At 35.1% G+C, this 21,598-nt stretch overlaps 1 protein-coding gene across 3 annotated transcripts in view; it reads left to right on the top strand.

Annotated features, from left to right (window-relative positions):
• Positions 1-21,598, top strand: part of GPM6A (glycoprotein M6A) — a 370,645-nt gene that overhangs the window by 333,255 nt on the left and 15,792 nt on the right. For all 3 annotated transcript variants that reach the window (XM_003276677.3, XM_012508117.2, XM_030816339.1), the window contains exon 4: positions 18,707-18,860. In XM_003276677.3, the coding sequence (XP_003276725.1) occupies positions 18,707-18,860 (154 nt within the window). The remainder of the gene's footprint in view (positions 1-18,706; positions 18,861-21,598) is intronic.

The following is a 21,598-nucleotide window of genomic DNA, read 5'->3' as shown; positions in this document are numbered from 1 at the left end:
TCTATCATTCAAAATCCAGAATTTGAGGCACGTAAAACCACAATATTAAATTTTGGGGCTGAAAATCATTATTAACGACTTTATTAAAACATTATACAAAAAGTTATTAAAGTATTTTAAGTAACAAAATTTATTTACCTTAAATATTAAATGGCACCAAATTGAGTACAGTCAAATACATGTTATTGACTACATTAAACATGACCTTATTAAGTTTAATGTAGAAGTATTTATTTTCTTTAACCATATTTTCTTATTAAAGTTTAAGCCAAAACATATTTATTCCACTGCAAATTAGGAGACCTTCAGTGTGTCACATTTGCAAATCTTGAGATATTTTTTGCACCCATCCCCAATTTTCTTATTTCTACAAATTTCCAATTGCTACTGTGACATCATTATGGATCTCAGAATTTATCTATACTTCTTCTGACATTTAGATTTTTAAATGCAACACTTTCAAAGTAATAGATTTCTCAAATGTACTAAACTCTATGGAATTTTCAATAAATGTATTTTCCACAAATCTCCCTGCTCTAAGAGTTAAAACAGTAATAACTTTTGGAAGTGTGTTTACTAGTTTGCTAGGGTCACCACAACAAAGTACTATAAAGTGGATGGCTTAAACAACAGAAATTCATTGTCTCACAGTTCAGGAAGCTAGAAGTTTGAGACCAAAGTATCACCAGGGTAGAATTTTTTTTTCCTGAGGGCTGTAAAGAACATCCGGTTCCATGTTTCTCCCCTACCTCCTGGTTGGCTGCTGGTAATTTCTGACATCCAGTGGTTTATAGAAGTCTCACCCATCACTGCCTTCACATTCATATGATGTTCTTCCCGCCTGAAAGGCTGTGTCCAAATTTCCCCTTTTTTTATAAGGACAGCAGTCATATTGGAATAGAGCCCACCCTAGTGACCTAATTTTTTACTTTTTCAACTCAGTAAAGAGAAATAAGGTCAATCTCTGGGATACTGGTGGTAGAATCTCATCATATGAATTTTGTGAGGACACAATTCAGCTCATAACAGTCTTATTGTAACAGCAACGTTCTTCCATGTATAAGTTTTAAAGCAACAAAATTAATTGCTATTATTGTTACCCTGTTTCAGAGATAAAGAAACATAAAAGGTTGAATATCCTATGAAAATCCCAAATCTGAAATGCTCCAAAATGTGAAACTTTTTGAGCGTCAACCTGATGCTCAAAGGAAATGTTCACTGGAACATTGCAGATTTGGGGTATTTGGATTTGGGATGTTCAACCGGTAAGTCTAATGCAAATATTACAAAACCTAAAAAAATTTGAAATTCAAAACCCTTCTGGCCCTAAGCACTTCAGACAAAGGATATTCAACCCTTATTCTATTTGTTTAGTTTAAAACATCTATCTTATTAGCCTCCAGTGTTTGTAGATTTGACCACAGCATATTAGATTAGTATTTTTAAGACATACTCTGTATAATTATCTCAAAATCTATTCTGTATAACTCACAGCTCCGTTTCATAGCTTAAAATCAAATTTTAGTACTAATAATAAGTTTAGTAATAATAATGGGAAATACTTGTTAGGCACTTATATATGCCCATACTATACCTACTATACTGAATTGTAGGACACTGAATCCTCTGATAAACTATGTCACGTAGATACTAGAAGTATCCTCATTTCAGAGATGAAGAAGCTGCCTCCTGGAGAGGATGACTGACCTGCCTGGGGTACATGGTGGGTGATGAAGCCAGATTTGAATTCAAGCATCTGGCACAGAGTCCATGCTGCTAACCTCATGATTAGAGCTTCCCTACCATTTTATGGTTTATTTGAGTTAATTTAATAGGATGGTTATCTGTTTATGAGGGTCTTTTGTAACTTGGCAGTCATTTTCTGTTTTGCATCTTAGTAAGATCATTCATTGGTCATTGGAAAGCTCCTTTATTACAGAGATGTCCTCATTTTAATCTTTGCTTTTATCAACAATCACGAATTGTCTCTTTTCACAAATACAAGAATGCTGTGCAGGATGTGAAAGAACTTGGTAGTCTAAGATGCTTTTCTGTGACTAACAGACTTTTTGATGACTAGCTATAAGGAGGCCTAAGATGAATTTCTAAGTATTGTAAAGAAACTCTGCATTCTAGACTGTCTCTAAAATTTAGTGCCTTTTAAAATAAAACACACACAAACACACACACACACACACACACACAAACGTTTGAATCCTAAACTGTGGAAACAGAATTGCTAGAACAAAGCCTTGCCTCTTTCTAGAAACTTAAGACAACATCATTTTTTTTTCCAGATTTTAACTGGTTTCTCAGCAAGGAAGATTTGGGGGGTGGGGTGTAGGAGGTGTAGACTCCTTCAAACATAGGGGTGATATTTTAAACTAATGTTTGAAAAACCATTGCATTGAGGAAGAAGGGCCAGGATTTTATTTGCTGCAAGTATCTGAAGTAGATCTCGTATATTGCTTCAGAACTGAACTCTAAATGCTAGGACAGTGGACCAATCTCAGTGTAACTGTTGAGATATTAACTATGCTAGTACATAAATTGTAGGAAGAAATGAATAAGAAAAAATAAAGTTCTTATTTTTTCTGATGTCTAATGTAAAAGTTGAAAGAAATTTTCTGCTAGTCTCATAAGATGGCATTGATAAAATAGAAAACTCTGTGTAAAGCATCTAGTTTAGATTTTAAAACACAAGAGACTTACAACAGCCAGAAATGGAAAATTGATAAAAAGTTTGCATCATGTGGATGCTTCTCAGATCACCATAAGTTGTGACTGAAATTCAATTAAAAGAAAAATAACTTCTCAAAATGTTCAACATTTTATTTTGTTTATATCTGTTTGTTTTTGATTTTTTAGATTATTCAAGTCATGATATATACTCTTTGGCCAAAACTTAAAAAAAAAATTGTGTATTCTGCTATCAGATTGTCCTAGGATATAATTTTATATAATTTGTGCCTGCCCAATTTTTATAATCCTGAAGTAGTTTTTAAATAAACATTTTATTTTGGAATAATTTTAGATTTACAGAAAGGTAAAGATGGTATAGTTTCCATATATACCAAACCTAGTCTACCCTGTGACTGACACTCTACTTTAATATGGTCTATTTTCTACAATTAATGAACCAATAGTGATACACTATTGTTAACTAAAAGCCCATGCTTCTTTCTGATTTCCTTAGTTTTTGCAAAATGTTCTTTTCCTGTTTCAGTATCCCATTCAGGATACCATATTACATTTAATTGTCTCTCCTTAGACTACTAAGAACTACAGCATTTTCTAAGACTTTCCTTGTTTTCAAAGGCCTTGACAGTTTTAAGGAGTATTAGCTGAGTAATACGTTTTGTAAATGCACTTCGGTTGTAATTTGTCTGATGTTTTTCTCATGATTAGATTGGGGTTTTGAGTTATGAGAAGGAAGGTTACAGAGATAAAGTATCTTTCTTGTCACATCATATCAAGGGTGTCTAAAGTACTTTTACTGCAAATGAAAAACTAAACACATGAAATGACACATTATCTGACCCATGCTTTCCTAAACAAAGTAGTTCTATTAAAAATAATTACATAAAGAATCTATTTTATGATAAACATCCTGTATATAGAAGGTTAATACTCTATGGATCTCTATTTTCTTTTTACAGAATACTTAAAACCTTGAAGTTTCTAACTTTGTTAATATAAAATTAAATTGTAGAGTGTGATGCCCTCTAAAAAGTTTAGAAATAGCTCCATAACATATGAATTTCTAATTTCTACTTACAAATATACTATAGTTTAAATGAAGGCATCTGCAGGTTTAGGTTTTTCAATCAAATTTTGCAATAAAGCCAGGAATTAATCCCAAGGATAGCAAATACTCGTCCTCAACTTTTTAGACTTGATGGCTCCCAAGGCAACAATCTGGATACATTCATTCACGTTAACTGTTGTCAATGTGATTAGCCTCAATATTACACATTCAGGTGACACTTGACAAAGGAAAATATGGTTTGTAAAATTGTCTAATTCAAGCTCAAATACCCTTTTAGTATGTCAGATACTTTCAAACATGTAATAGTTATTATTTAAATAGACCACTAGAGTAACGATGAAATAATAACCACAGACTATTAATGGTCTTTTAAAGTATTGATAGGTTGATGAGTGCCTTTATTTTTCAACTAGAAATTGTATGCCTACTGTACTGGGAAAAATCTTTATGCAAAGATATTTAAAAATTATTTTCAGAAAAAACTCAAGAGCTATATTTTTTTTGGACTCTGCCTTTCAATCAATAACATTTTACAAAAGATATTGCTTCACAACATATTGAGACTCCATTTCTTTATCTCTATTCCTCAGTTTGAGATTAACCACTACTATAGTTTATATTTTAAGGTTGCTTTATGGGGAAACTAAGTATTTTGATGGTATTAAAGTTAAATGTTCCCTGAAGAATTAGTAAGACTAGCATTATTATATTGGGAACACTGGTCAAAAGTACATTTCTGAGTCTGGGCACAGTGGCTGAGGCATGTAATCCCAGCATTCTGGGAGGCTGAGGTAGGCAGATCACCTAAGGGCTGGAGTTCAAGACCAGCCTGGCCAACATGGTGAAACCCTGTCTCTACTAAAAAATATGAAAATTAGCTGGGCATGGTGGCAGGCACCTGTAACCTCAGCTACTTGGGAAGCTAAGGCAGGAGAATTGCTTGAATCAGGGAGGCAGAGGTTGCAGTGAGCCGAGATCATGCCATTGCACTCCAGCCTGGATGATTGAGCGAGACTCCATCTCAAAAAAAAAAAAAAAGTACATTTCTCAGACATTCACAGTATCACAGATATTAAAATTATATTATATTGTTAGTACTCACCAAATGGAAATTTCCTTTGCAGTAATATTTGGTGAAAAAAATGTATATTCTACTAAGACAATGGCTTTTTTTTTTTTAGTGGAGTTTTGCTCTTGTTGCCCAGGCTAGAGTGCAGTGGCACGATCTCCGCCCGCTGTCACCTCCACCTCCTGGGTTCAAACGATTCTCCTGCCTCAGCCTCCCGAGTAGCTGGGATCACAGGTGCACCACCACGCCAGGCTAATCTTTGTATTCTTGGTAGAGATAGGGTTTCACCATGTTGGTCAGGTTGGTCTCAAACACCTCCTGCCCTCAGGTGATCCACCCACCTCAGTCTCCCAAAGTGCTGGGATTACAGGCGTGAGCCACCGCCAAGCCCATCCAATGCTTTTATTTTTATATAATTTGACTTTATTTGAATTTTGTTTTCAATTGAAAAAATAAAATCTCTGGCTCAATTTTATTTTTTTAAGGATCTGTTACAAGGATTGATGTGTCATTCTGAGTTGTGAGGATTCATCAAGAAACAAAACAGAATCCCTGTCCCTGGGGAGTCCCTAATATAGTCAGAATACATGGGAGACTTGTACATGAAGACATGCATGCTAAACAGATTGATGAACATGTGAATAGCTTACTATGTTTGCACAGAGAAGAGGGGATTAAAGTCTGTAATAAACAAGTGTTAACTAGTAGAGACCTAAGGCCTAGTACAGTACATGTTGTGGGCACACAGGACATTTTAATTACAGTGATGCACCCCCTAATGTGTTCATCAGTGTTGAACCACATGTCGGAGGGTGGTCCTGTAGGCTTACAATACCATATTTTTACTGTTAAACATATTTAACCTTTTCTATGGTTAGATATGTTTAGAGACACAAGTACTTACCATCATGTTGCAGTTGCCTCCAGTATTTGGTATAGTAACATGCTGTGCAGATTTATGGCCTGAGAACAATAGGCTATACCATGTAGCATAGATTTGTAGTAGGCTACACATCTAGGTTTGTGTAAGTATGTATTAGGATGTTTGTACAAGGACTAAATTGCCTAATGATGGATTTCTCAAAATGTATTCCTTTCTTTAAAGGATGTACAACTGTATTAACAAATTAGAGAGTAAAAGGGGCTCTTGATCTTGGGTTGGGAGGATAGAAAGAACTTCTACAAGTAACCCAGAAGGTGTGAATTAGAATGAAATACATAGAGGACTGCAGTCGCCCGTGTGCTAGATCAGGATGGAGAGGTTAAGTAGATGCAAAACTCTGATGCGTCATGTCAGTCTTGAAGTATATGAACATGATTTGTTGAGTGGATGAGACCAATGCAAGATAATAAAGAAGAAAATATTGCTGTTAGTTTTCAAAAGTTGTTTATTTTTTAGAGCAATTTTAAATTGGCAGCAATATTGAACAGAGGGTACATAGACTCACATATACTCCTTTTTCTTACATATGTGCAGCCTCCCCTCCTATTAAAATCCCTCACCAGAGTGGTACATTTGTTTCAATCAACAAACCTACATTGACACATCATCACCCAAAGCCCACAGTTTAAATCAGGGTTTATTCTTGCTATTGTACATTTTATGGGTTTGGACAAATGTGTAATGTTGTGTATCAACCATTATAGTATCACACAGAGTGTTTCACTGCCCTAAAAATCCTCTGTGCTCCACCCATTCATCCCTCCCTCACCCCCAACCCCTATAGACCGCTGATTCTTTTACTGTCTCCACAGTTTTGTCTTTCCCAGAAAGTCATAGTTGGAATCATGCAGCATACAGCTTTTTCAGATTGGCTTCTTTCACTTAGAAATATGCATTTAAGGTTCCTCCACATCATTTCATGGCTTTATAGCACAATTTGTTCTTTTTAAAAATATTTATATTTTGGCTGGGCGCAGTGGCTCACGCCTGTACTCCCAGCACTTTGGGAGGCTGAGACGGGCGGATCACAAGGTCAGGAGATCAAGACCATCCTGGCTAACACAGTGAAACCCCATCTCTACTAAGAATACAAAAATTAGCTTGGCGCGGTGGCGGGCGCCTGTAGTCCCAGCTACTTGGGAGGCTGAGGCAGGAGAATGGCGTGAACCCAGGACACAGGGCTTGCAGTGAGCCGAGATTGTGCCACTGCACTCCAGCCTGGGTGACAAAGCGAGACTCCATCTCAAAAAAAAAAAAAAATGTATATTTTACCTATTGATTGATTGATTTAAATTGACAAGTAAAAGTTGTATATATTTATTTTGTACCACATATTGGTTTGAAATGTGTATACATTATGGAAAGGCTAAATCAAGCTAATTGATAAACACATTACTTCACATGGTTTTTTGTATTGAGAATACTTAAAACCTACTCTCTTAATCATTTTCAAGAGTACAACATACTGTTATTAACTATAGCAACCATGTTGTACAATAGACCTCTTAACTTACTCCTTCTGTCCAACTGAAACCTTGTGTGCTTTGACCACTATCTCTCCCCAAACCCCATCACCTCCAGCTCATTTCTTTTTAAGCACAGACTAATATTCCATTGTCTAGATGTACCAAGGTTTATTTATCCATTCACCTATTGAGAAACATCTTGGTTACTTCCAAGTTTTGGCAATTAGCAAAATGTTTTAAACGTCTGTGTGCAGGTTTTTCTGTGGACATCAGTTTTCAACTCATTCTATTAAATATCAGAGAGTTGATGGCAGGATTATATGGCAACAGTATGGTTAGTTTTGTAATACCTTTCCAAAGCTGCTGTACCATTTTGCATTCCCATCAAAAATATGTGCGAGATCCTACATTGCAATTAGTTTTGTACTTTAGGAAAATTCTTCTGACTAAAAGTAAAGGCTGGATTGAAGAGGAAAAATGTTTGAGGTAGGGAAAATTTATATTTTTTACTCTGTCACTTATGTTCTCATTACTTAATGATTTTATATATAATTATTTCACTACCATGTTTGCTTCCAGTTGTATGAGCAGTGATTTTTTAAACTTTCTATATTTTAATTTGGCCATGTCATTTCTAAATTAATACGATTTTTTTTCTAGCTGCCATTTTGGGTGCCCTATTTATAAATCATCCTGATAGAATCTTCTTGGGTTTTTCATATCTATCTATCTATCCATACATCTATATCTATCTATCTATCATCTATCTATCTATCTATCTATCTATCTATCTATCTATCTATCTTGCTCTTCCTACCTGTTAGCTAAATATGTTTTGTTTTGTTTTGTTTTTTGGTTTGAGACAGTCTCCTTCTGTTGCCCAGGCTGGAGTGCAGTGGTGCAATCTCGGCTCACTGCAATCTCCACCTCCCAGGTTCAAGTGATTCTCCTGCCTCAGCTTCCCTAGTAGCTGGGATTACAGACACACACCACCATGCCTGGCTGATTTTTGTATTTTAAGTAGAGATGGGGTTTCACCATGTTGGCCAGGCTGGTCTTGAACTCCTGACCTCAGGTGATCCACCCACCTCAGCCTCTGAAAGTGCTGAGATTACAGGCATGAGCCACCGAGCCTGGCTTAGCTAAATATGGTTTTAAGTGAGAAAGAAAGCAAAGCACTAGTTGAAAATGTGTGCGAGCTGGTGTGCAGGCAAGAGGGTGTGCTCCTGTAATCATTCCCTTCCCTCAAAAGCCCCAGTGTATTTTACAGGGAGGTAGAATCACCCTGCGGCAAATATTTAGATGTTTTCTTTGGTATGTCTCATTCCTTTGACAATCATAATAATATTAAATATACCTGTCATTGTTTTAATTGCTTTCTCTGGTTCTTTAAAATTTTTCCTATTACAAATCTGGATGTAATTTTTTTTAAAAAATTATCATTTCAGTCTATATAGTTCTGTTTTATTTCTATTGAATGTGCCAAAAAGTATTCAAGTAGCACTTTTTTAAACATTTTTAAATATTTGAAGTTCTGACTCTATGATAATCTCTCAGCAGATTGACACATGTATATGATATATGTGGTGTTCTCCTGGATTTGATAAAGCTTATAATTTCCTTTACATGATCAATTTTAAGAGCTATTTTTGTGTTATAATTTCACATATAAATTATACCCTGTATGTTGCCATTTGGTAGAAAAACAGACATATTCTCAATGGTCTGAAACATATCTCACTTCATCCCAGGACAGTGATATGAAGAGATGTACCAATATTCATTTCCAAGACTTTTTCTTGTCTTGCACAACTTTCTGAAGGTTCCAGTGGAGGGGCTGATTTAAACAGCAACAACTCACATGCTGGTTTAGGGATCATATGCTTTCAAACAATGGAAACACCTTTAAAACAATAATTACATTTTAGCATGGCCTTCTTCATTGCTCCTTTTCAAGTTTAAAAACGAAAACTAACATCCTCAGTGACTTTCAGTGACTTTTTTTTTTTTTTTTGGGGACAGAGTCTCACTCTGTTATCCAGGCTGGAGTGCAATGGTGTGATCTCAGCTCACTGAAACCTCCACCTCCTGGGTTCAAGTGATTCTCCTGGCTCAGCCTCCCAAGTAGCTGGAATTACAGGAGCCCCGCCACCACACCTGGCTAATTTTTGTATTTTTAGTAGAGACGGGGTTTTGCCATTTCATGTGAAATTAAAACACCCATCAAGGAATGCATACTGGTTATCACTCACTTCTAATGAAATTATATTTTTCTTTGATATTGAGATATATTCAATGTGTCAACATTGTTTAAATTCTCCATCTGACTTAGAAAGATAACATTCTAGTGTTTTTATCAGTTATATATAAATTTATTATGTATATACTAAGTATATACTAATTGCACAATAAAATGTATTCAGGGTTTGCCTGTAAATCTGATATCTTAATTTTTTTGGTTACTTAGCCAAATATTTAAAAATAAAAGTTAGAATAACCAAGGTAGAAAAGTCCATAATAATTGTTCATCAATGGCAGAATTACCTTACTTGCAGGGGTGGTAGTAAAAAGTGTCACACTGTCAACCTAAGTGAGAAAATATGGCCATAGAGAGAATTTTTCTTCCACGTAAATCAGACCAGCATATGCATTCAATGACAGTTTCATTTACTTGATTTGTTTTGCTTCTTCATTCTAATTTTTGTTAATTTTAATTTGAGGAAGAAGAAGCAAGACCCTTGTTAACAGGGGAATTTGAGTAGTTTTAGCTCACCCGTGGTTACTCTGTTTTATTAAGCAATAGCAACCCTTTATTTTCGTGTTTTTTAAAAATTGTGACTATATTAGTGTACGTTTTTTCCAGCAATATTTTTGTTAATTTTTTAGCAACATATTTCCTTTCTTCAGCATTATATTTCTAAGAAAATATTTACAAGCCAAGAGTATGTCTAGTGTTTCTATTTTTTAATATAATATATTAAAATTTTTAACACTTGAATTCATATATTTATCATTAGGGCCATACTTGGTTGTAGACAACTTTTATGTCCATATACTTCTTTTTTTTTTTGAGACGGAGTCTTGCTCTGTCACCCAGGCTGGAGTGCAATGGCACAATCTCGGCTCACTGAAACCTCTGCCTTCCAGATTCAAGAGATTCTCCTGCCTCAGCCTCCTGAGTAGCTGGGATTACATGCCTGACTAATTTTTGTATTTTTAGTAGAGATGGGTTTTCACCATGTTGGTCAGGCTGGTCTTGAACTCCTGACCTCATGATCCACCTGCCTTGGCCTCCCAAATTGCTGGGATTACAGGTGTGAGCCACCGCACCCGGCCTATATACTTCTTTTTAATTTTGCTCTCCCCCAAAATCTTTCACTTGTCCTCATTTTTTCCAACAAATGAGGAATCATCGTCTTGTAAAATCTTGAGATTTGTCAGTTTAAAAATGACATTTAACTGTCAATACTGTATTATTGTGAACAGTTGCCTTTTATTTGTCATATTTTTATTTTTAGTTATCAGGTTAATGTACCAAAACCCAATAAATCATAATGATAAACACATGGTAAGATATATTTCCTCACAAGACAAACCTTACATTCACACCATTGTTCATTCAACAAATGTTTGTTGAGTGTCTACCGTGTCCCAGGCACTATTTTGAGCATTAGAGAGAAGCAGTAAGTAAAACAGACAGAAAGTTGAATATATTTCCCCATCTAAGCACAAGAGCTCATGCTCTGATTTCTATTAATTTTAACTGAGAATAAAATAACTCTGGACAATATGACATGATAAACTTATCAAGAGTGTGCTTGCCTTTCTAGTGCAATTTTCGTGACTATCATTTTGTGGCTTTAGACATTATGTAAACCTGCTCCACTTAAAAAATAAATTTATGGAGCATAATAATTGGTTTTGATTATGTTATTTTTCTCTTAACTATTTTTAAAAAAGGACGTTGAGTACTTTCAATACTTTTACCTTCTGCAAAGTAACAATACATAGTAATACTGTATTTGTTATTTCAATGGGCTGATATTTTTATTTTACTCTTTCAAAAAAGGTATCTCGGCCGAGCGCAGTGGCTTACTCCTGTAATCCCAGCACTTTCAGAGGCCGAGGTGGGCGGATTGCCTGAGCTCAGGAGTTTGCCAAGAGCCTGGGCAACATGGTGAAACCCCACCTCTACTACACAAAAAATTAGCCATGTGCGGCAGCGTGCACCTGTAGTCCCAGCTACTCTAGAGGCTGAGGCAAGAGAATCGCTTGAACCCAGGAGGAGGAGGTTGCAGTGAGCCGAGATCATGCCAACTGCACTCCAGCCTGGGCCACAGAGTGAGACTCTGTCTCAAAAAAAAAAAAAAAAAAAGAAAGCAAAAACAAAAACAATTTATCTCATATGACAGGATTTAAGATTTTCTTTCTCTATATTTAAGGTAACATTTCAGCCCTTACACTCACTGTCTGAAAATTCTCTGTAGCTTTATCCCTGTAGTTCAGTGTAGGAAACCAGACTGTTTCACAGATCATTTTATTCTGATGAAATCATCTTTGCCAACTGAGATTGAAGTATTTAATCATTTCACAATGACACTGGTGATTTTTATGAACCAAACCACACAGTGAACACTTAGATCATAATATTAGCATTTCACATATGCTCATGAATAAATTCCTCAAATCATTTTTTGTTATATAAATAGATTTTATTTTTTAGAACCGTTTTAGGTTTCACAGCAAAATTGAGGAGAAAGTACAGGGATTTCTTACATAGCCCCCTCCCCAACAAGTGGATAGACCCCCATTATCAACACCCCACCACCACCAGAATGGCACATTTGCAATTGATGTATCTACATTGACACATCACAATTGCCCGAAGTCTACAATTTAGATGAGGATTTTCTCTGGGTGTTGCACATTCTTTGGGTTTTGGCAAATGTATAATGACACGTATCCACCATTATACTTTCATACAGAATAGTTTCATGGTCCTACAAATCCTCTGTGCTCCACCTATTCAGCCCTCTCACCACCTCCTACACTTGGCAACCACTGATGTTTTTACTGTCTCCGTACTTTTTCTTTTTCCAGAATGTCATAGAGCTGAAACTACACAGCAAGTGACTGACCTTTTCAGATTTTTTTTTTCACTTAGTCATATGCATTTAAAATTTCTCCATGTCTTTTCATAGCTTGATAGCTCATTTCTTTTTAGTGCTGATTAATATTCCATCCTTTATCTAGATGTGCTGGAGTTTATATATCTGTCTATCTACTGAAGGACATTTTGGCTGCTTCCAAGTTTGGGCAATTTTGTATAAAGTTGTTATAAGCATAATGAATCACTTAAAAATAATTTTCTGATCACAACTTAAGCATAGGTAGTTTTAGCCTATAATGCTGACAACGATGATGATGATGATGACTGCATATTTTTGAGTAATTTACATAATGATTTAGTAATTTTCTCTGCATTAAGCTATACACTGTGTAATTTCCAGAGCCTACTTGGTTGTAATGCTTTTTCACTCTGCAATTGCAGTGATAGTATGTTCAGGTATTCATTTTCTTCCCTTTGACTTGGTGTTTTCCTGCCTTAGTGTTGTAGTTTATAGCCGGGAGCTATTTTCCCCTCAGGAAAATTGAGACATTTTGATTGCACAACTGACATCTGACATCTAGTGGTTAGAGGCCAGGGATATTGTTAAATGTCCTATATTATACAGGGCAGTCCCCTTAACAAAGAATGATCTGGCCTCAAGTTCAGTAGTGACAAATTTGAGACACTCTGATTTAGATATTTGGCTCGTGTCCAGTGCCCCACTCATTAATGCCTTTGGCTATTTTATTGACATTAGTAGGTGTGTCTGGCTTATCATCTCATTGTTTTTTTAAGCATTAGGAATAGTACCCCGTCAGAGTCTAAAGCTGAAGATCAAATAGGTCTTTACAACACATGTACTCCTGAGATCTCCTTTGATTCCAATATAGAAGGAGTTTGTAACACTGGATATCTATCAGAATCACCTGCAGTGATTTTAAAAGTATAGATACAATTAGCATGAGAAAGGCCTGAGCTGCTTTTTCTCTCTCACATTAACCAGATGATCCTAATGTCTGGACATGGTGAAAACCATTATTAGAAGTTGCATTCCCTCAGCTATTGTCTATCTATTGAAGCTTTGTTTAAAATCACAGGATTATTAAACTCTGAGCTTTTTCTGCCTTTGATAAAATTTAAAGGTACTTCCTTTGTTGTTAAAAGTGGGAAACATGATTGGATTGCTACTCTTTAGATTCATTCCAAGATGAGAAAATACTACCAAAATATATCACTGTGAAATATAAGGTTCTGAGCTAAGATTTAGCAAACTATTTTTATATCCTGTGCCTTGAAACAATGAGAAACAATGACCTGAGTTCAATCTGATAGAATATTTTTGGTTATAAAGAGGCTTTGGATGCATCAAAACATCCATTTTATTCATTTCACTAAAGCTTAAATGTGCCTTATATCTGAAACGCTTCATTATATCATAACATTCCATTCAATATGTGGCATATGTTTTCGTCAGTTAGTTCAGAGACTCAGAGACTTTTGCAATCAGAGTCAGCTGGCTTCTTTTCATCAATGCTGCTGACTTCCAAGGTGTTATTTTTACCTCTACTGGTGCACATCTGCTGAAGTTGCCACAGAAAGTCTAGACCTCAACAGGGTGTGATTTTCTTAGACATTAAGTCTAAGTTCATAGGAGTTCAGATGAAAAACCAATTACATTTTACAAGTTATTTTCAAGTTAAATACACTGCAATCTCAATGGCTACATAATCAAGAAGCAATAATATGTCGCCTTTTTCTAAAGAACATGAAACCTTGCTTCTTGTTGTTCTGTTTCAATTTCTCTACCAGATTTCTAAAAGTGATTAGAATATCCAGATTGACATCAAAACAATAATTGCATGTGGTTTTATTTAATTTCAAGTGATAAAGAAATAATTCATAACAATTTTGTTGAATCAAATGCTAACATGTGGTAGGATCTCAAGAAATTTATATTGAGTAAAAACAAAAATCAAGCAGGAAATATAGTAGGAGGATGCTTGTTTTGCCAGACATTTGCATGTTCTGATGAAATGCTACTAAAATGATTATGGGATAATGGAATATGTCAGATATTAATTAAATATATAGCACCCAATCTATATCATTTTATACCAATTTTATATCAAAGATCAATGAATTAACTAATTCAAATTAAGGAAGTTATACTGAATTTTTTTTTGTGGGTCAAAAGGAATTAGTCAGCATTTTAATGTATGTGAGTGATCCTAAATAATGACCAAAATGAGAAAGGCCAATGTGGCCACTTTATTTATGTAATTTCTACAGAACTTATCTTCCCTTCCTAGAATTACTATAAATTAAAATTCAGTGTCTGTTCAAAGCAATGAACACCAAATGGGACAGAAATAGTTTCCTTATGTCCATACCTACCCTTTGAAAATACAAAGTAATACATTTTTATTAAATCAGACTATCTCCTCTCTTTGAGTTACTGCTTACATTTCCTGCCAAGTGACTTTATATAGAAACTTCCCCCTGTTTACCTCTTAGCCCTATGAGAAAAGTATCATAATTTCCAGTTCTCAAATTATGAAAGTGACTATGAGGGATTAAGTGATATGTCAAACTAGTGACTAGGTCATCTGATTTCAAGTTCAGTAGTACTTTTATCATTTTTTTCATTTTTCCACCATGTTTCCCAAACAGATATTATGAAGATGAATTTCAGAAAGTGTTTAATCATAAAACAGAAATTAATAAAGGCAAACATACGCAAAAATTGTTTCTAAAATCAGAAAAATTTTTCACATTCTCAGACTTTATTCTAACAAAAGTAAGAGCAGCTTATTAATTTATTTAACATTCAGATGACAAAATATATATATCCATGATATGACTCAAAATGTGAAGTTAGAAATAAATTTATGCAATATTTTATTTATTACATAAAAAGATTTTCTATGTAGGATTACACATGATCAATTTGAATAATTCTTCAATTTTAGTAATCATCAGATTCTGAAATAGAACATAAAATGCAAAGATCAGATTATATTTTAGCTTCTTTAAATACTTCAGTGAATACTCTAGTGAACTGCTACACCCTGAAATGCAACTAGTTTACATTCAAAATTAGAAAATAAAGACTTGCATTTTTCTAGCACGAAACTTATGAATTATTAATAGTAATGAAAATATTTTCTCACCACACTGATTTACTCTATATCATCCAGCTTTGTTAATTTGCTGTAACATAGCTTAGAGTAGAAAGAAGATGTAAGTCAGTCCTGTGGTTTCAGAAGTTAGACCTTTTACGGCCTTGTAAAGTAGCAGTAGCAACACACTTCAAAGTGTTCCAAGCTACTTTGAATCTAAACCTATTGAATTTTAAGCCCCATTCTACAGTGAACAGCATCTTCAAAAGAAGCTTTAGAAAGATCCCTAAGGGTAGAACAAATGAAAAATAAGATAGAAAGGATGCAGCCACAAGGATGCTGATTACTCTTCCATGGGTTTTAGAGTTGCTTTTAGTCCTCCAAAGCAATGTGCTTCAGGCTGCCATATCATGTTCATTGTTCTGGAGACTATACATTAGCCTTGAGATCTACAATTGCAAATAATAAAAATGTTAATAAAAAAGATTTTTTCCCCCAAAGGTGTTCTTTTAAGAGGATTTCTTCACTTTCAGGGTGGTTTCCAAGAATTTCTGGAGCCTTTCTTCTAGAGAGAGAGCTCATTTTGAATAACCTTCCCTGACTCAAGAACTTATCATTCTTTTAATTTATCCAAGCATGAAGTGAAATCTAATTCCTTTATTCTATAAGATGATATAGAATTATATAATTCCATAGTATGTACAAAATATATGTAGCAATAGTAGTAATCACATTGATATTTTCAATGATAAAAATAGCTAATATTCTTGTCAGAGCTTCTTATGTAACAAGTTTCAATGCTAAATTCTTTTCATGCATTATCTCATCTCAGGCTCACTTAAGCATGTGAAGCCAATTTAGAGTTATTTCCATTTTACAGAGGCAGAAACAGAAGTATAAAGAGCAGACTACACTCAAGGCAGCTGAAAAGCCTGCGCCTTTCATCATTATGCCCGAAGACCCCCTTTTATTGCTAAATGCACGTGATATTTAGTTTAGGATCACAGTAAGTGGCATGCCAGTGCTTGTTAAATAAACAGAGAGATAGGTTTCTACCTCTTGCATATTACAATCCAGTGGCAAAAGATGGAAAATGATCTGCATTATATCATAGAGTTTATTAGTGTTAGAGGTGAGTGGGTATTGCCGCTTGGAGTATGCTTATCCACGTTCAGAGGCTTAGCCGACTATTGTCACTTAGCCTGGGTGCCTAAGCAATGATGTGATAGGGTAGGGAAGGCTTTGAGAGGGGAGAAATTCTGAGCTGACCCCTCCACTGTTCTGTGAGCTTCATCTATTGATATGCTTCATTCCACGTTCCAGAAAGAAAGGATAAAGACCACTTAAAAATATTAATATTATCCTTTCACTCTGGGGAAGATGAGCAAAATGTTTACCATATACAGTCGAGTGTGTCTAAAGACCAAATATTCTCTAAATTTCCACCTGGGCTATTTGATTCTTTTAATCAGTAAAATAAAGGGAAGTGTTATTGCCTTACGTGACTGACATCCTGCCATAAATCTTTATGCATATTTAGCCTCGTGTTTGTTCAGCAAGACTAAAATAATCCTAAAGGGAATGTAAACTTGGATATTATTTTTAAAAAGGATACCTTTTTTATGATAGTTACTCTCCTTTGGTGATTTAAATATATTAATATTCAGCAAATTTTATTTGCTAATATTCTTAAGGCAGGGTTTGTTTCATCTTAGATGTATAAAGTATAAATATGTCTGCCAAATCTTAGTTTAAGGACATTGTTGAGACAGATGTTGACCCCAACTATTAGCATTTCATAGTAGAGACAAAAAGGGAGTTGAGATGAGATAAAACAATATTATTTAAAACATGTATTTGAGAATGCTCTGGGTTTCTGAAGTACTGGGGCATTTAGTAACTGCTATTTAATGGAAAGGTTTGATCTCCTGCCTCTCTTTATATTTGTCATATAAATTCCTTGCTATCCTTAACCCCAATAAACTCTATGTTATTCACAATGTAAATTTAATATAGGTGCATACGTTCTATCATGGGATTGATTCCTATTTTACTATTTTTCAGAAGTGCTAATTTTAGTATATATTATGAGGGTTATTGAATAAGTTTGACTTGTTTGAGATTTCACCTAAATCATGGGGTAAAATCTAGCTAATAACTCATCACAAAAGGGATGAATAGGGTTGAATAAGGATCTAGTTTCATTCAGCATATTTATTATATGCTGTACTGCTATTTTGAAAATGTGACTGCTTAAGGTGTTAAAAGTTTAGCCAGAATGCACTAGTGAATCTAATCTATTCCAGTCTTTGATCAAAGTGTACTTCTGAAATTCAGAAGAACCAAATATCTATAGGAATGTAGATTTTGGCATCCGGGAGCTATATTTCAGACAGTTTTCTGTCTAATGTCTGTCATCCATCCACTAATACATACATCTACATGTCCTTTTATCCAGCATTTACCATGTGTGAACTAAAGCTTCATGTAAATCCATGCTTAAACTAAGTATTTTATTCAATTCTATCTAGGACACATGAACACCTTTTATACACTTTATAAATGTTAAAAATTGTGTCTGAAATGTATTTTGAAAGCTTGGGTATTTTCAAAATTAAAATAATATTTTACCATATATAAGTATATATACTGTATATAAAATATATATATTAACATGCATAAAACAGACTTAAGTTTATAAAAATTTTTTAAAAGAAGAATACACACTAATATTATATACTAATGTGATTTGAGAATTACCATATTTGTTAATTGTAAACATGATTAAATAGCTTAAATATTTACTACATGACATGATGACAGTTTAGTCCTACATAAATTTATTGATAGACTTTTAATTCTCCTGAATGCCTTTTGCAAAGTGAATACTTTCTAAATACCCAGGAATATTTTCTAAAGTTTAAAAAAAATCTGTGGTGAGATTTTAAGGTTAAATACATGGATGAAAAGGCATGATAATGCAGATGGATTATTTTTTTCTTTGTACATCAGAACTTCTGCCAAGATATGATTTTCCAGCAGGTTTATTCACTTAACCCATTATGCTCACTATTTCTCAACCTCCTGTGCTGCAAATCAACAGTGTTGTGATACTGACTTATGCACTGTATTCCTATAAACTTTCTATAATTGAGCTTTGCAGATTAAACACAAAATTCTTCTTTTTTGGTAGATTACATTTTCTCTCTCCATTTCTTTCTCTTTTGCAGTTCATTATGCTGACATATCTTTTCATGTTGGCCTGGCTGGGAGTCACAGCTTTCACCTCACTGCCGGTTTACATGTACTTCAATCTGTGGACCATCTGCCGGAACACCACATTAGTGGAGGGAGCAAATCTCTGCTTGGACCTTCGTCAGTTTGGTAGGTGGATATTGGATCTCTTAACTGTAAAACACCACCACATATCGTGTTACCTACATAGCTGCCTCTAAAATATTATAGATCACTTTGGAATTATCAGTACCTTTTCTACCACAGAGATAAATTTATCAGAGTATTACTGCTAAGGCTATTCTCTTTAAAGTAGAAAGTCAATGGTGAATGGATGTTAATATCACAACATATACACATGTATATTGACCAGGATGTCAGATCACATTCCCTGATATTGGCAGGTTAGAAGTGTGGTTTCCTTTTCTTGATTCCTTTGCTCTTTTGCAAACTCAACATGATGTCTGCATTCTGCTTTTATCCTCCCATGATAAACTGCACAAAATGTCAAGTCTACAATAAAGATCACCTAAGAAGGACACAGTTCATTGTCTTCTGAAACGGGAGGGAGGCATCTTAATTAGCATTTAATAATAATTTAAAAAACGCTAAATAAATTAGCAGTCTGCTTTGGTTATTTTCATTTAGGGCTAAAATCTCATGTAGTAATCATACTCATATGTATATGGGTTTACCATGTATAGACCCTATTTTAAGTATTTCACATGTGTCACATTGTTTACTTCTCATGACTATATGGTAGGCAATACTGTTTTCTTCTTTTGTAGATGACAAAACAGGCACAGTGGGGTTGTTCAGTGACTTATCCAAGGTTATACAGCTAGCAACTGACAGAGCTAGGATTCAAACACGGGCAACGCAGGTTGAATCAGAGGCTGTGTTCTTGCTTATAAGTCAACTGCCTTTCATATTAAAACTTAGTACTGGCTGGAAGTGGAAAGGTAGAGTATAATCTCAGCCTATTTGAGATTCTATATTATCATGTGTAACATTATGGGAGCTACAGAATTTATAAAAGACATGCAAATCCGTATTTGCAAATTGATTATTTTTTTCTCTGAACAGACATTAAAAGCCAACCTACTAACACCTGGGGACACTGAGCGTTTTTCTCTAATGAGGTTTCCTCATACTTCAGAAAAGTAGGAAACATTTCACTTAGATGGGGTATGAAGGGCTTGTGGCTTTACAGTTATGCTGTAAGTAGATTATAGGGTAGCCAACTAGCTGTGTGTTCAGAACAGTGGCTCACCCACCATCCTACCAGATGAAGCCTTCAGTCCCCATGTAGTGTGATCCACTACACTACACTACACTAGTTCGCATTTAATAATAATGAAATCAGGTTGGGTGTGGTGACTCATGCCTGTAATCCCAGCACTTTGGGAGGCCAAGGCAGGCCCATCACCTAAGGTCAGGAGTTCGAGACCAGTGTGGCCAACATAGTGAAATCCTGTCTCTACTAAAAATTAAAAAATTAGCCGGGCGTGGTGGCACATGCCTGTAGTCCCAGCTACTCGGGAGGCTGAGGTAGGAGAATTTCTTGAACCCAGGAGGCAGAGGTTGTGAACCCAGGAGGCAGAGGTTGTAGTGAGCTGAGATGGCGCCACTGCACTCCAGACTGGGCAACAGAGTGAGACTCCATCTCAAAATCAATCAATCAATCAAAGAGTGCCAAATAAGTGAGCAGTCCTCTTTGGTTAATTTTATTTAGGGCAAAAATCTCTCTCATGTAATAATAATATTCATATGTACATGCGTACGGGGGGAAAAGCAGAATAATATGCTCTATGGGTGACGTTCTTGGCAAGAGGGAATATGGACATTGGGGAGGTTTTACTCTCAAAAGCAAATCGCTTGTAAATATTGGAAAAGGAGCCCACAGCAAATGCTACTGGAAGTCACTGCAGAACAGCTGCTTAGAAAGCCGTGGCTCTGCTTTCTGCCCCTTGTCCTAAATGTCTTCCTTTTATTCTGCTGAACCTAAAAGTTAAATTTGGAAAATATGTGATTACCGTCTCAAATAGGGTTGCCAGGTTAAAATACAGGGCACCCAGTTAAATTTGAATTTCAGATAAACAAGCTATATTTTTTATTACAAGTATGGTACCAAATATTGTATGGGATATAGTTATACTAAAATGATTTGTTCTTTATCTGAAATTCAGGTTTAACTAAGGGACGCTGAGATTGTTTTCACTGTTAAATCTGTTAACCCTACTCTCAGAGCTTTGGTTTATCTTAAGAAAGTGTTACCACAGGAATACAAGGGGGTCGGATTCTCTTGAATGTGATGGTTTATACTTTCAGAAACACACGAGAGATTAGCATGCTCTGATTAGGAACATTTCATTTCTTGTAGTCTAATAAATGCAAATAGTTAAGTAGGTGATTATAAGGTCTTTGGTATTATCAAACCAGATTCTAAACTGAAAAAACATTGGGAGACTCTAGAAAAATAATATTTAAAATTTCCCCAAGTTTGTTTTCTAAAGGACAGAAAGAATACTCCTTTGTAAACGATAAATAGGCCTTCTTAATATTTTCAACTTTAAAAAGAGAAAAACTTATTAATTCTCAATGCGTTCAAGTGCTTGTGATCCCCAAATGAACCTAATTTCACTGAAAGTATTGAGGCTTATACCACTAAGTATATAGGATTCCTTATGACATTAAGCACAGAGTATGTCTTAGAGTCATAGAATTTTATAAATGGACTTCATTTATCACCAGTCCAGCTGTCTGGTCTAAAAGAAATGGAGCCCTAAGAAATGAAATAATTTTCCAGGGGTATAGCTACCCAGCAGGCTGTGCTGGGATGGAAAGGGGAGTGTCCTGAATCTTAGCACAATTATTTTCTACTCGAC

This window comes from Nomascus leucogenys, chromosome 7b (assembly GCF_006542625.1).
Source record: "Nomascus leucogenys isolate Asia chromosome 7b, Asia_NLE_v1, whole genome shotgun sequence".
Lineage (NCBI taxonomy): Eukaryota > Metazoa > Chordata > Mammalia > Primates > Hylobatidae > Nomascus > Nomascus leucogenys.
This window is presented reverse-complemented; position numbering and strand designations above follow the sequence as displayed.